General features: G+C 46.7%; 1 protein-coding gene across 1 annotated transcript in view; it reads left to right on the forward strand.

The window, feature by feature from the left end:
• The window catches only part of C8a (complement C8 alpha chain), a 61,304-nt gene extending 55,770 nt beyond the window's left edge, over nucleotides 1-5,534 (forward strand). The window contains exon 11 of the mRNA XM_005072184.4: nucleotides 3,575-5,534. Within this exon, the coding sequence (XP_005072241.1) occupies nucleotides 3,575-3,723 (149 nt within the window). The 3' untranslated portion in view covers nucleotides 3,724-5,534. The remainder of the gene's footprint in view (nucleotides 1-3,574) is intronic.
• The last annotated feature ends 6,864 nt before the right edge of the window (nucleotides 5,535-12,398 follow it).

Raw genomic sequence — 12,398 nt, forward strand, 5'->3', positions numbered from 1 at the left:
CTCTCTGTCTCTCTCTCTCTCTGTCTCTCTCTCTCTCTCCTCTCTCTCTCTCTGTCTCTCTCTGTCCCTCTCTCTCTCTCTGTCTCTCTCTCTCTCTCTGTCCCTCTCTCTCTCTCTCTCTGTCTCTCTCTCTCTCTCTCTCTCTGTCTCTCTCTCTCTCTCTCTCTCTCTCTCTCTCTCTCTCTCTCTCTCTCTCGGGATCTAGGGCTTTATACCCTGGGCAAATGCTCTATAGCGGTTCACACTCCAGCTTTCTTTTCGCTTTTTATCTTGAGACAGGACCTCAGTAAGTTGCCCAGGGAGGACTTGGACCTGTGACTTCCCACCTCTGCTTCCCAAAAATCTGGGGTTACAGGCCTATGCTGCTAGGCCTGTCAAGCTTTAATAATATCAATGCATATCCCAGTAACTAAATTTTCAGCTTACCATACATACAAAACTGCTTTTATATGATGCAGAGAATGAAGGCAGAGTATATGCATTGTAAAATCAACGTATGAATCAGTTTCACTTGGCTATTGCACTGAAGAACACAGGGACAGAGGGAGTCTAGATGAACAAATCAAAAGGCAGTGTGTCCATAATGACCTGGGGAAGCACAGAGTGGGTGGGTAGGAGCCATTGGCTGAACATATGCAGACAATAAACAAAGCATGTAGCCCTCTGACTCAGAGGGAGTCCAAAGCATGACACATCTGTCCCCAGAGTAAAGGGCTAGGTTAAGAGAAATGAAGAGCTAGAATGTATTCTTCTATTCCCATGTGCTTCATTAGATGTTGCTGAAGCGAAGTGGGGACACTATGGAATAGGAGGAAGAGTATGGAGGACTGGAAATGGTTGGCACTGAGAAGACTCAGGAACTATCATGCAGGAAGGGATGAGACTTACTTTGCGTGGCCACTGAGATCAAAGTTCAGGACCAATGGAGCAGAGGGACGATGGCCACGAGGGAGGATTTTCTTCCAGATCCACTGTGGCATGTGTAGAGTGGAGGGCATGACCGTGTAGAAGCTCACAGAAGGGATGGTAAGGTCGCCTCACGGAGGCTTCCACCTAAGAATCACTCAACTTCTGACTTAGGCAAGGGAAGAACAACATAAAGATGATCTGCTAGTCCGAATCTGGAAATGATCCAGCTCCCCTTGGCTAGGAAGAACCCAAGACAGCAATGTCTTTACTAGTCAGAGGTGACCCCCTACATGATCTGGTTTTAAGATGAGATAATGGTATGGTTATCATCTCCTCACTGAGAGAGACTCTCCAGGTGGGAGCACAGCTCTGAGGTCAAACATGCCTTTGAATCAAGTGTCACCTAGTCTCATGTAAGCATGTGCTATAAAATGAAATTATGGTGCTATGCTCCTCACATGCCATGCTGAAGATTTAACCAGCTAAAACACATGGCAGACTCCATGCCAGCAAGCAAAAGGATGTGGCTGTTGCATGCCAGATGCTCTACAGACAGAGTTTACCTGGGGTGGTCCCTTCTCTGCTCAAGAACAAACAGTTTAGGTCTCAAAACTGCTGTCTCCTCTCCAGAGGAGGACTTCTGAGAGGAGAGACTAAGGAGATTGAGGGAAAGGTCAAATTTGAGAACTGTAGGTACAGAGAATAAAAACTATCACTACTAACTACCTGCTCCAAGGCTGTTGTGCTGTCTCCTCCTGGGAATTGGAGAAAGCCACTGACTAACTATTTGGGAACTGGTAAGTTGGGGGTTGGGCTGGGGGAGATAAAGATACTCTAGCTTGAGATAGCCCAGCTCCAGAGTTCAGGGACCCTCTGATTTCACCTTCAGGGTATATACTAGGTTGCAGCCCCTTCAGCTAGGCAACTTTCCCAAAGGGTCCAAAGGGCACTTGATGGAAATAATGGTTCTTCAGTCCAAATCTGCATCATAGAAGCACATCTTTGTGTATAAGCTTAATCGTTCCTACATGATCCTTAGGAGATAAACGCTCTTGTTAACATCTTTTACTGATGGGGGGCCTGGGCCAGAAGGAATGTTGGATAACTTGCTGAAGGTCGTATGGTTGAAGAAGGGAGGATCAGGGAGCTGGACCAAGGGAGTCTGATGCCAGGATCCCAAGGTCTTTACTTAATGTTCACTCCTGAGTCTGTCTCATGTTATCCTGTTACAGAAGTTGTCAATGAGAGTGGAGATTCTGAGACAATTCCAGTTAACAATCACTTAAGGGAGTGGGGAGCAGGCCTGGGCTAACCAGTTTGTGGATTTCAGTCTAGCCTGACTTCAAGACACAAGTGTGACCCTTGGCTTGGCCATTCTAATTATTCCCTGTCTAGGGCTTGGTCCACACAGCAAAGAGATAAAGAGAAGAGGGGTCACTTAGACATACCTCTTGCAGGGTGAAGGCCAGACACTCATGCTGAGTCATATACTATGGGCTGTAGAGGAAGAGCGAGATGCCAGTGATCTGGGTGACAGTGGGGGACAAGGAGCTGCATCCAAGGTCTCAATCCTTCTGCATTCATTCTTCTTACATTCAGCTAACTTGCAAGGAGCTCCAGCAACACTCCAAGCAGGGTGTGGATATCTCACTGAACTTTCAGTCTGACAGAGATTAAACTGGCAGGAAAACTAAGGCAGAGGAATCTGTCAGGGTCCACAGAAACCCATTAGAGTCCCTAGGAGTTCCCGGCAAACCTTTGCCAGTAGGGACAGAGTCACAGAGGTGAGAGAAACAGAGACTAAGAATCCTGCTGGGGCTGCCCCATCAGGGAGTATAATTACAGTGCTGGAAGGGACTTGAAGATAATCTAATCCAATGATGTTCACAGTGAGATCTGAGGAGTCCTGGGGTGCTAGGGCTTGCCCCAGGGAATGAGGGTGAGCCCAGTAGTCACCCTAGCTTCAATAGAATTGCTCTGCTTTCATGTGAATTAGATGTGGGGTTCATGGAAGATTTAATTTAGGAAAAAGAAATAGTGATAGAAAATGATGAACAAATCCCATTGGATTAGGCCATACTTCTTTTATGGTCAAAACCTTGGCCTTCCCAGGGGAGAGGGACTTGCAGAGGCACAGTCCATGGAGCCAGAATCCCTGGGTGGGGCTCTGTGTGCTGGGTTTCTAGACTCCACACAAAGTGCAAGAATTTGGAAGTTTTGTATCCCAGGATCCATTGCCAGAATCCGAAGGGTTTGGCTTTGGAAACCCACATACAGAACCTCACCAATGTGCTCCAGAGATCTCTAGCTATCCCTTTGCCTTGGATCTGCAGGGTGGCCATAGTTCTAGTTCCTCACACCCTCCAGTGACTCAGACGACTTCCCCCAGAGGAGTATGCTTCCCGCCTTGCTCTGCTATTTATCTTCCATGCAACCATGGATTCCAATTTCATGAGATGGGCTCCCAAGAGGCTTCTTCTCACTCTGTCCGGAGTTTCAAATTAACTGTGAGGCAGCAAGCACAGAGGTCTTGGTTGGCTACCCAGGGCTTTTCCCTAAGGAGGGATTGCAGAGCATTCTGGAGCATAAGGTGGTCTCCTGCCCTACACTCCCAGCCAGCTGCTTCTCCCACATTAACCTCCTCCTCTGTTCCATTTTCCTGCAGGAAAAACAGATGGCCGCTGGAGCTGCTGGAGCTCCTGGTCGGAGTGCAGAGTGGGTACCCAAGAAAGGAGGAGACATTGCAACAACCCTGCACCCCAGAATGGAGGTGCCCCCTGCCCAGGGAAGAGCGTGCAGACCCGGGCCTGCTGAGTACTCTGGATGCATGCTGGGAAGGTTGTGGATGCTGTTATCTGGCCTGGCTACTGGGAAGAACTGATTGCTGCTCCAAGGGAAGGCAAGCCAAGAAAGACCAAATCGCTTCATGTACTCAGGGGCTTTTTTCTTCTAGTATGAACCTCATGATTTTTAGCCTCTACCAAGGTTCCAAGGCCACCTCCCTGTTTCAAGGGGTTGTTACCCTGTACTTCTAACAACTACCTTTCTGTCTTACTAGATTGGGGATGCTTAACGATAAACCTTCTGTGGTTTAGACTCATCAGAAATTATGCCTCACAATTCTGGGGGCATAAACTGCAAGACTAAGGTTCCTGCAGGTGTAGGGTCTCAGGAGGCTGTGTTCCACTTATATATGACATTTTTTGTGATCTCACATGACAGAGGACTAGGGAGTCCCTGGCACCTTCCTAATAAGGCCATTATTCCTACCCATGGGAACTTTGTCTTCATGAATTACTTGCCTCTCAAAGTCCAGCCTCCTCATGCCACACCAGGTAGAGAATTTCCAGGTATGAATTTAGAGAGCCCCCAATATTCTAACCCCAGTACATCTCCCATGATTCCTATCTGTATTCTCCAGAGAAGCAGTCATATTCAGAGGCAGAAACCGGGCTGGTTTCATACAGCATAACATCTTCAGATGCCAAGGTTGTGCATCAGAGATCACAGGGGCCTAGTCAGCAACAGTCGCTGGGACAAATGAACAGAGCCATTCAAAGGTGAGGTCTGCACTGGTCGGCCTTCCAGAGCTGCAGGAGGATTTGGAAGTGTCAACCCATTGACATCAACTCCTAGTCCCTACCCTTCCAGAAACCAGCCAATCCCAGCAGGAGTCTGGTGTCCCATGTACCCTAAACCCTGTTCATTTTCAGCACCATGCCAACTGTCTTAGTTAGGGTTTCTACTGCTGTGATAAAACACCATGAGCAATGGCAACTTCAGAGGAAAGGAATTATTTCAGCTTACACTTCACATTCACAGTCCCTCATGTGCCACTCACAGTCCGTCATGAAGGGACGTTAGGGCAGAAAGTCTGAAGCCGAGGCCATGGAGGGCTGTGGCTTCCTGACTTCCTCTTCATGGCTTGCTCAGCCTGCTTTCTTATACTGTCCAGGACCACCTGCCCAGGAATGGCAGCACCTGCAGTGAACTAGTCCCTCACATCAATCACTAATTTAAAAATATACTACTTACTTTGCTCAGAAGGCCAACCTGGTGGGGGCATTTTCTCAGTGACTTTCCCTCTTTCAAAATATGTCAAGTTGACATAAAACTAGCTAAGCCAACATCCTAGGCTTACCCTTGCCTTCTCTTGAAGTTGGTAGAATTCATACCTACAAAGTCTTCAGAAACAGAGGGCCAACTGCACACAAGAAAAAGAGGAGACTCTTGGGCCATTGGAAGTGAATTGTTAACATCAACATTTGTAGCTCACAAATGAATGCAGGAAGAGAACAAGGGGGAGAGGGCAGTCTTCCCGAGTTGTGTATCAGACCTGGATGGACTTTTCCATAGATCATCAGGGGTGGCATGGACCTGGATGGACTTTTCCATAGATCAATAGGGAGGAGACTTTTGAAAAAGAAACCCAGCCTAAGATAGAGCTTGAGGGTGAGATAGAACATGGGGCGGGGAGGGCTTGCAGGTGCGTATGTGTTGGGGACAGGGAGTGGGAAAGACAGCAAAAACAAAGAAAATCAGGTGTATGAGGCCATCGCAGCACCTGTCATGTAACATCTGGTATTAGCACCATGATTGTTAATCCCATTGATAAAACATGTGGTTCAGAGGTTTATCTAAATAAACTTGGCGATTGTCTCTGAAAGAATGAAAGAAGGCTCTCTTCTTGCTTTCCAGCATGTTATTATGTGCCCTTCTCCCATTAAAATTAGTTTGCCTTAATAATTAGCTTACATCCATGAATTGGTGATTAGTAGCGGCTCCATGATAGCAAGTGACTGGGGGCAGGTGAAAGAGACTGAGTGGGCAATGGACGAGGACTTTCAATCTTGCTCTAAACAGTTGTTCCGAGCCTCCCAACCTTGGCTGCACATAAGAATCACCTGGGGAATTTATAAACCCTGACGTCCAGAAGCTGCATCCCAGACCAATTAAATCAGAATCACCGGGGGTAGGAGCCAACCATCCGCAGTTTTCAGAGCTCCCTTGGCAATTCCAGGCACAGGCAAGGCCGACCACCACTGAGAGTGGAAGAATCATTATATGCCCACAAGGCATGGGGTGTTTGACATACAAGAGGGCCCAGGGCAGGAAAGCTTGATCCTTGCTATTTTATGTAGCTTTACCAAGGACCTTTCAAGATTTGCTTTGTGAGGTCTATGCCACAGTTAAGAAAACTATGCGTCATGGGTCAGAGCTGTGGGCCAGAAATTTCATGCACTACTTCAAGCCCTTGCTCCCACTGCCCCTCCCCTCCCCCCAGCTCTACACCATCTGCCATTGGAGGGTTCTGCAGGGTAGTTTGTGGCGCTCAGGGCAGGGGAGGAGATGCAGCAGGAAGCCTTGCCAGGGGTCCATGTAGTAAACCTGGGAGTAAGAGGGAAACTTCACAGAAGAGACTGAATGATCACACGTGAGCCCTGATCGCCCGATCGCCAGCTAAACACAGTACTCTTTCCCCAGCAGCGTTAGAAACTAAAATAAAGCATCTATGGCAACCTTTGACTCCATCAGCCTCTCCTTTCTCTGCAGCAATTCACTCCCACAAACACACACCTCTCCCAGTACATTTCCCCCTAGGTCCTTAAGGAGATCTATAATCCCAGTTTTATAGGGAGTGGGGTATAAATACATGGTTTAAAGTTATACTCCTCAGCTTGACAATGTGTCTTCTGAAACGTAAATTAATGACAGACAGGAAAGCAGTAAGGAGTGAGACTTTCTTCCTTTCTTCTCTTTGAGGAAGATCTAAAGAGTTCTGTACCCAGTGAATCTCTTTTGAGCTACTGTGTCTTTAGAGGGAGAAACAGGCATAGAGGAAGGGCAGGCTTCAGAAGCTGCATTACAGAAATGAAGGATGCCTTCTCAAAGTCTCTGGGCTTCACGAGGAGCAATGGTGGAACTGACTAACAAAGGTATTCCGCTGCCTTGAAGGCAGGCTCCACTGTCACCCCTAAGAAATGGGCAGGCTAGGGCTGGGAACGGGGCTCAGTTAATAGAATGCTTGCCTAACACACATGAAGTCCTGAGTTCAATCTTTAGCACTCTGTGACTTAGCCAGTGTTCTACTGCTGTGAAGAGACACCCTGACCATGGCAACTCTTATCAAAGAAAGCAGTTAATTGGGGCCAGCTTACCGTTTCAGAGGTTTAGTTCACTGCTTTCATGGCAGGGAACATAGTGGCACGCAGGCAGACAAGACAGCTGAGAGTTCTACATCCGGATCCACAGGGAGTAGGAAGAGAGAGAGCATCACTGGCTTGGGCTCTGAAACCCTAAAGCCCACCCCCAGTGACACACTTCCTCCAAAAAGGCCACACCTACTCCAACAAGCCACACCTACTCCAACAAGGCCATGCCCACTAGAACAATCCTTTCAAATAGTTCTGTGCTCTAAGTATTCAAATATATGAGCCTATTCAAATCACCACACTATATAAACTGAACATGAGGGCTCAGTAGGAGGTAGAAGCAGGAAAAACAGAAGCTCAACTATGCAGCAAGTTCAAGACCAGCTTAGGGTAGGTGCAGTTACTGTCTCAAAGAACATCTATTTTTTTTTGAGACAGGGTTTCTCTGTGGCTTTGGAGGCTATCCTGGAACTAACTCTTGTAGACCAGGCTGGTCTCGAACTCACAGAGATCCGCCTGCCTCTGCCTCCCGAGTGCTGGAATTAAAGGTGTGTGCCACCACCGCCCAGCTAGAACATCTATTTTTTTTAAATAGTAACACAAATTTATTGTCTTAACATTGTGAGGGTCTGAAGTTTGAAAAAGGTTTCACAATATAAAGTTAACTAGTTACGCTAGCTGTAATCACATTAGCTAACTTTTAGAACTCACCTATGTCGATAAACCGAGGAATGTATAAAGAAAATGATTTTTCTAGCCCTAAAGAATGAAATTATGTTGTGGAAAGAAAATGGATGCAGCAGTAGATAAGCATATTAATTAAATTCAGCCAGTCTCAAAAACACATTTCCTCTATTGGTGGTTTCTGGGTTGTCCATGAATACATAAAATCAATCATGTCTGTGTATATGACATGAAAGTAGAAGTGGAAGTCTGGAGTGGTTAGGAGAACTTGTTGCTCTTCCAGAGGACCCAAGTTTGGTTCCCAGCATCCATTTTAGGTAGCTCACAACTGCCCCTAACTCCAACCACAGGGTATCTGATGCCTTCTTCTGGCTTCTGTGGGCATTGCAAGCATGTGATGAGAATGCACGCACAAATAAAATTTAAAAAAATATCCTTTTTTATTTTTTATTTTATTTTTGTCTTCATTTACATACCAACCACAGTTTCCCCTCCCTCCCCTCCCCCTTCCACCTTCCTCAACCTACTCCCCACCCATTCCTCAAAAAGGGTAAGGCCTCCCTTGGGGAGTCAACAAAGACTAACAGGGACCCTTGCATGTGGGTGACAGTTTTGTAGCCTGGTCTGTTTGTGTGACCCCTGGCAGTGGGACCAAGATCTATCCCTAGTGCATGAGCTGGCATTACGAAGCCCATTCTATATGGTGGGATGCCTTGATGTGTGTGGATGTGGGTGTGGGTGCTTGGTCATGCCTCAACCACATCTTTTTAAAAATGTAGAAAAATTGTCTAGGGGAACAAAGAGAACTGAGAGAGGAGAGGGTGAGAAAGGGGTGTATGTGGGAGGTGGAATATTTAATATACTACACATGTATGAAAATGTTCTATAACGCAGAACCACATACAGTTAATATTTTAAGAAGAAAACCAGATTAACCAATACAATCATATGTACACATACAGATAAAGCCATGAGGGCTATGTGCCTTCTGTAAAACCCAGGGGACAGTTTATTCCAGGTTTTCTCCTGCTTCTGGGAGTGACTACACTCCTTGGCTAGTGGTCGTTGCCTCCAGAAAATCTAATCTAACAACAATAGTAATAATCAAAAGATACTTTAAAAGGAAAAAGAAATAGAAAAAAAAGAAAATGTCAGACTAACTTCCAGTGACAGCTGGTGCAGAGGCCACTGTTGGGTGCTGGAGATGCTGAATCTTACCCAGACCCATCAGTATAAGGACTTAGAGTCTAACAGAGAAGACCTATTGACAATGGCACTGGGTCTCACATCAGGAAGAAGCCCAGGGGGTCAGAGAAAGTCTAGTCTAGGAACCAGGGAATTCAGCTAGAAGCCAGCCAGCCAGCTGAGTTCTGAAAGACTGAAAGTTACAAAAGCAACATTTATCACAGGAAGGGACACACAGAGGCCCACTGACCATGCACAGTCACAGAACTGCAGTCCATGGGTGTTTTGCCAGCTCTGGGGTGGTGCATATCCGTCTCAACCTGGGGATAGTGAGTGTGAACCTCATGTGTGGTCACGGGCCTTTCTGGGAGTAGCAGGTACTGCATCTCATGGCCTTTCTGGGGTTTTTCTGATTTCCGGGGGGGGGGGATCTCTGGTCTAAGGCCTGTATACCATTGTGCCTTCATTGTGTTTTTCGTACCCATAAAGCCATTGTTCCAGATACCTTCTATCCCTGGCATGATGTACAAAGCTGGATATGACTGGTCTTCATATCTGCCTCTGACCCCACCTCCTCTCTCCTCCCAGAATTCTTTGGGGGCATGGCTTAGGTTCCTTTCCCAAAAAGTCAACCAAGCTACTCTTATGACTCCAGAGACCATCAGGTGTCTGTCCCTGCATGACTGTCTTCTTACATGTTCCATGTGCTATCACCATAGTCATCCTGTCTGTCTGGTCCAGTGACTTCTGTGAAAGACAACGATTTCTTATGCTGCTTTTAGAACTCCAACAACTAAGATATACCCCTCACCCTGTACTCCTCCTGTCCTTTGGTACCAAAGGCCAAGACTAGCATTGGCCTTAATGTTTGGCTGTAGAAAGTTGTAAGAAAGAGCCTCAAAGCAGGACACGGAACAGGATTCCTGGATCCCATGACCTTTGTAAAGCATTAGAGGACAGACAAGCCCATAGCATCCCAGAGGTGAGGACAGCCAAGTCCATACCATCCTGGAGGCACAAGTTAAGGAGCAAGTTTACCCCTTTCCACCTTAGTGAAAGAAAGTCTATCAAATCAAATTAAAAGTCCCTTACTCATGGCCTTTGGATTTCCCTCTTCCCCTGGAGAGATAAAGAAAAATATGTCTCCTTCCTGTATTAACAGCTTAAAATGTGAGATAAATCCTCCCGTCCTAACCTGTTTTTAACAAATAGACTTGGCTGTCAGGTGGCATGATATATGTCTGACAGATCTATTTATCCATTCTATTTCTTTAGAGATAACACTGAGAAGTTTTATCTGTTATTTGGCCCCCTCCCCCACTCTCATTTTCCTACCCAAGCATGTGGAGCCAGCAGTTGATGGATGGATGGTGTTTGGGATGAAAGGGGCCAGAATCAGATCGTTTTCAGGATGTGGACAAACTGGGTTATTAACAAGGAGTCATTGGGCAGGAGCTGGTGGGGGAAGCTGAGTGGACCCCAGACAATGGCCAGTGATGGATGGAGGGACACCTGAGGCTGCAAGGTGTAGACTTGAGATAACTGGTGGCCACTGCTGGGGTGATAATGGGAGTGCCTGGGCTCCGTGCCGACTCCCGCTTCAAGGCCAATGCCAGGTCAGACACTTGACTCCTGCTGAAAATCCTCCAAGAATCCCCTCTGCACAGCGGAGCATGGTTTCTTTTTCTCTTTTCTCACTATAAAATTCATCTCCATGCTCAAGGAAGCAGTTGTCAGGAAAGTAAAAAGAGGCAGAAAATGGGCAGGGTACTTTTGTATAATACCCCAGCATAGGACGCCAGTTTAGTATCTGCCTTGTGCCAAACACTCATGGATGATGGCTTCCCTTTGTATTTGCAGTGTCATAAAATTATAACACTTGTGTCACATGCATGAAGAACACTAAGGAAGAGAGGATATGTAACTTGGGTAAAGTAAATGGTCTTCTGTCTGCCACAAGGAACACCCAAATCCATCTGTTTTGTGTTTTGTGGGGAGGGCAGGCCAGGGTCCTTGCTCTGTGTGAGTGGGTATATAGGTATATAGACTGCCCTGGGACAAATCAGTCTGCTTCACTCATAGTGGAAAGCTGTGCAGGACAGTCACCACAGCCTTAGACAGCACCGGCTGCTTTGGAGCTGTGTGGTCTCAGGGAAGGTACTCTGTGTCTCTGAGGCTGCCCTGTCACTTGTCACAGGCAGACAATAAATCTGCCTCTTACAGGCACTGAGAGGATTAGGCATGGATTGGGTATGTGGAGTTCCTTGTCATTGGTAATAGTCTCTGCAAATATTAGTTATTATGCTGTTACATTTCCCTTAATAACTCAAAACTTGGGAGAGAAAAGCCCTCCATGGCCTTTATTAAGATATCCCCAGAAGCTAAGCAATTTTATGTCCTTTTATTCTCATATGTTGTAGAGAGTTTTGCACTGAGATGTCTTTAAAGCAGTTTTAAATGAAAACCAACAACCAGGGTTCTTAGGGATACTTTGAGAATCCCTGAAAATGATCATGGCAGTGACATATCTAAGAAAAGAGTGCTTACTGGGCCCAGGGCCTCTTCTGGGCCCAGAGATCCACAGGACACCTCTGTTGCTCCAGAAGGAGACATGTGACATGCCCTTCTGACATGTGTGGGGATAAAAGCACCTGCTGAACAGAGCATGCTCAAGACCACAGAGTCATCTGTCACTGAGCCCAGACTAAGACGTCAGCACTGGTTTCAGAACATGTTTGTAGCATGTTATCCAGCCTCTCCTTTCAATGTCAGTAGTTCGGCCAAGGGGTGTGACATCATGCCTCTGTCTCCATAAACAGATGCTTAAGCATTTGAACATCGAAGGGTAAGAATCTGGCTGGCACTGAAGACAGGTAGATAATTCAAAGAGGAGAGGGCTGCATTCACTGAACAGGGTGTCTCAAATAGCTGACCAGCAGGATTCCAACAAGCTGCTGTTAGGTTGTATGTGGGCGGTCCGGCTGAGGGACCAACTAGGAGCTGGGGATGGCTCAGTAGATAAGGTGAATTTGAACTACCAGCACCCACATACAAGCTGGGCATGATGATGCTTAGCTGTAACCCTGACACTGGCTGGGATCAGGGGTAGACAGAGACAGTAGGATTTGGGGGACTTGCTGGTCCAAGTTCAGATCTGTAGCATGGATCTAATCAGCATTACTAATAAAAATCTGGACTCAGATATTAGGGGGAAAAGCTGAAAGATCAGAGAAGTAAAGCAGCCAGCCTCTGGCTCTTACCTCTACCTCAGATCAAAAGGGTGATCCTGTTTCCATGTGTCTCCAGATTGAATGCTTAGACTGTCTAGATTGCAGCTCCTAAGACTGCCTGCCTAGACTGCATTCCTCTCTATGAATCCTCAGACTGACTCGCTCCCTCTCTCCCCCTTCTCCTCCTCCTCTTGCCTTATATTCCTCTCTGCCCAGCCATATTAAATCCTGTCTCGAG

The sequence above is a fragment of the Mesocricetus auratus genome, unplaced genomic scaffold (genome assembly GCF_017639785.1).
Source record: "Mesocricetus auratus isolate SY011 unplaced genomic scaffold, BCM_Maur_2.0 Super-Scaffold_100014, whole genome shotgun sequence".
Classification (NCBI taxonomy): Eukaryota; Metazoa; Chordata; class Mammalia; order Rodentia; family Cricetidae; genus Mesocricetus; species Mesocricetus auratus.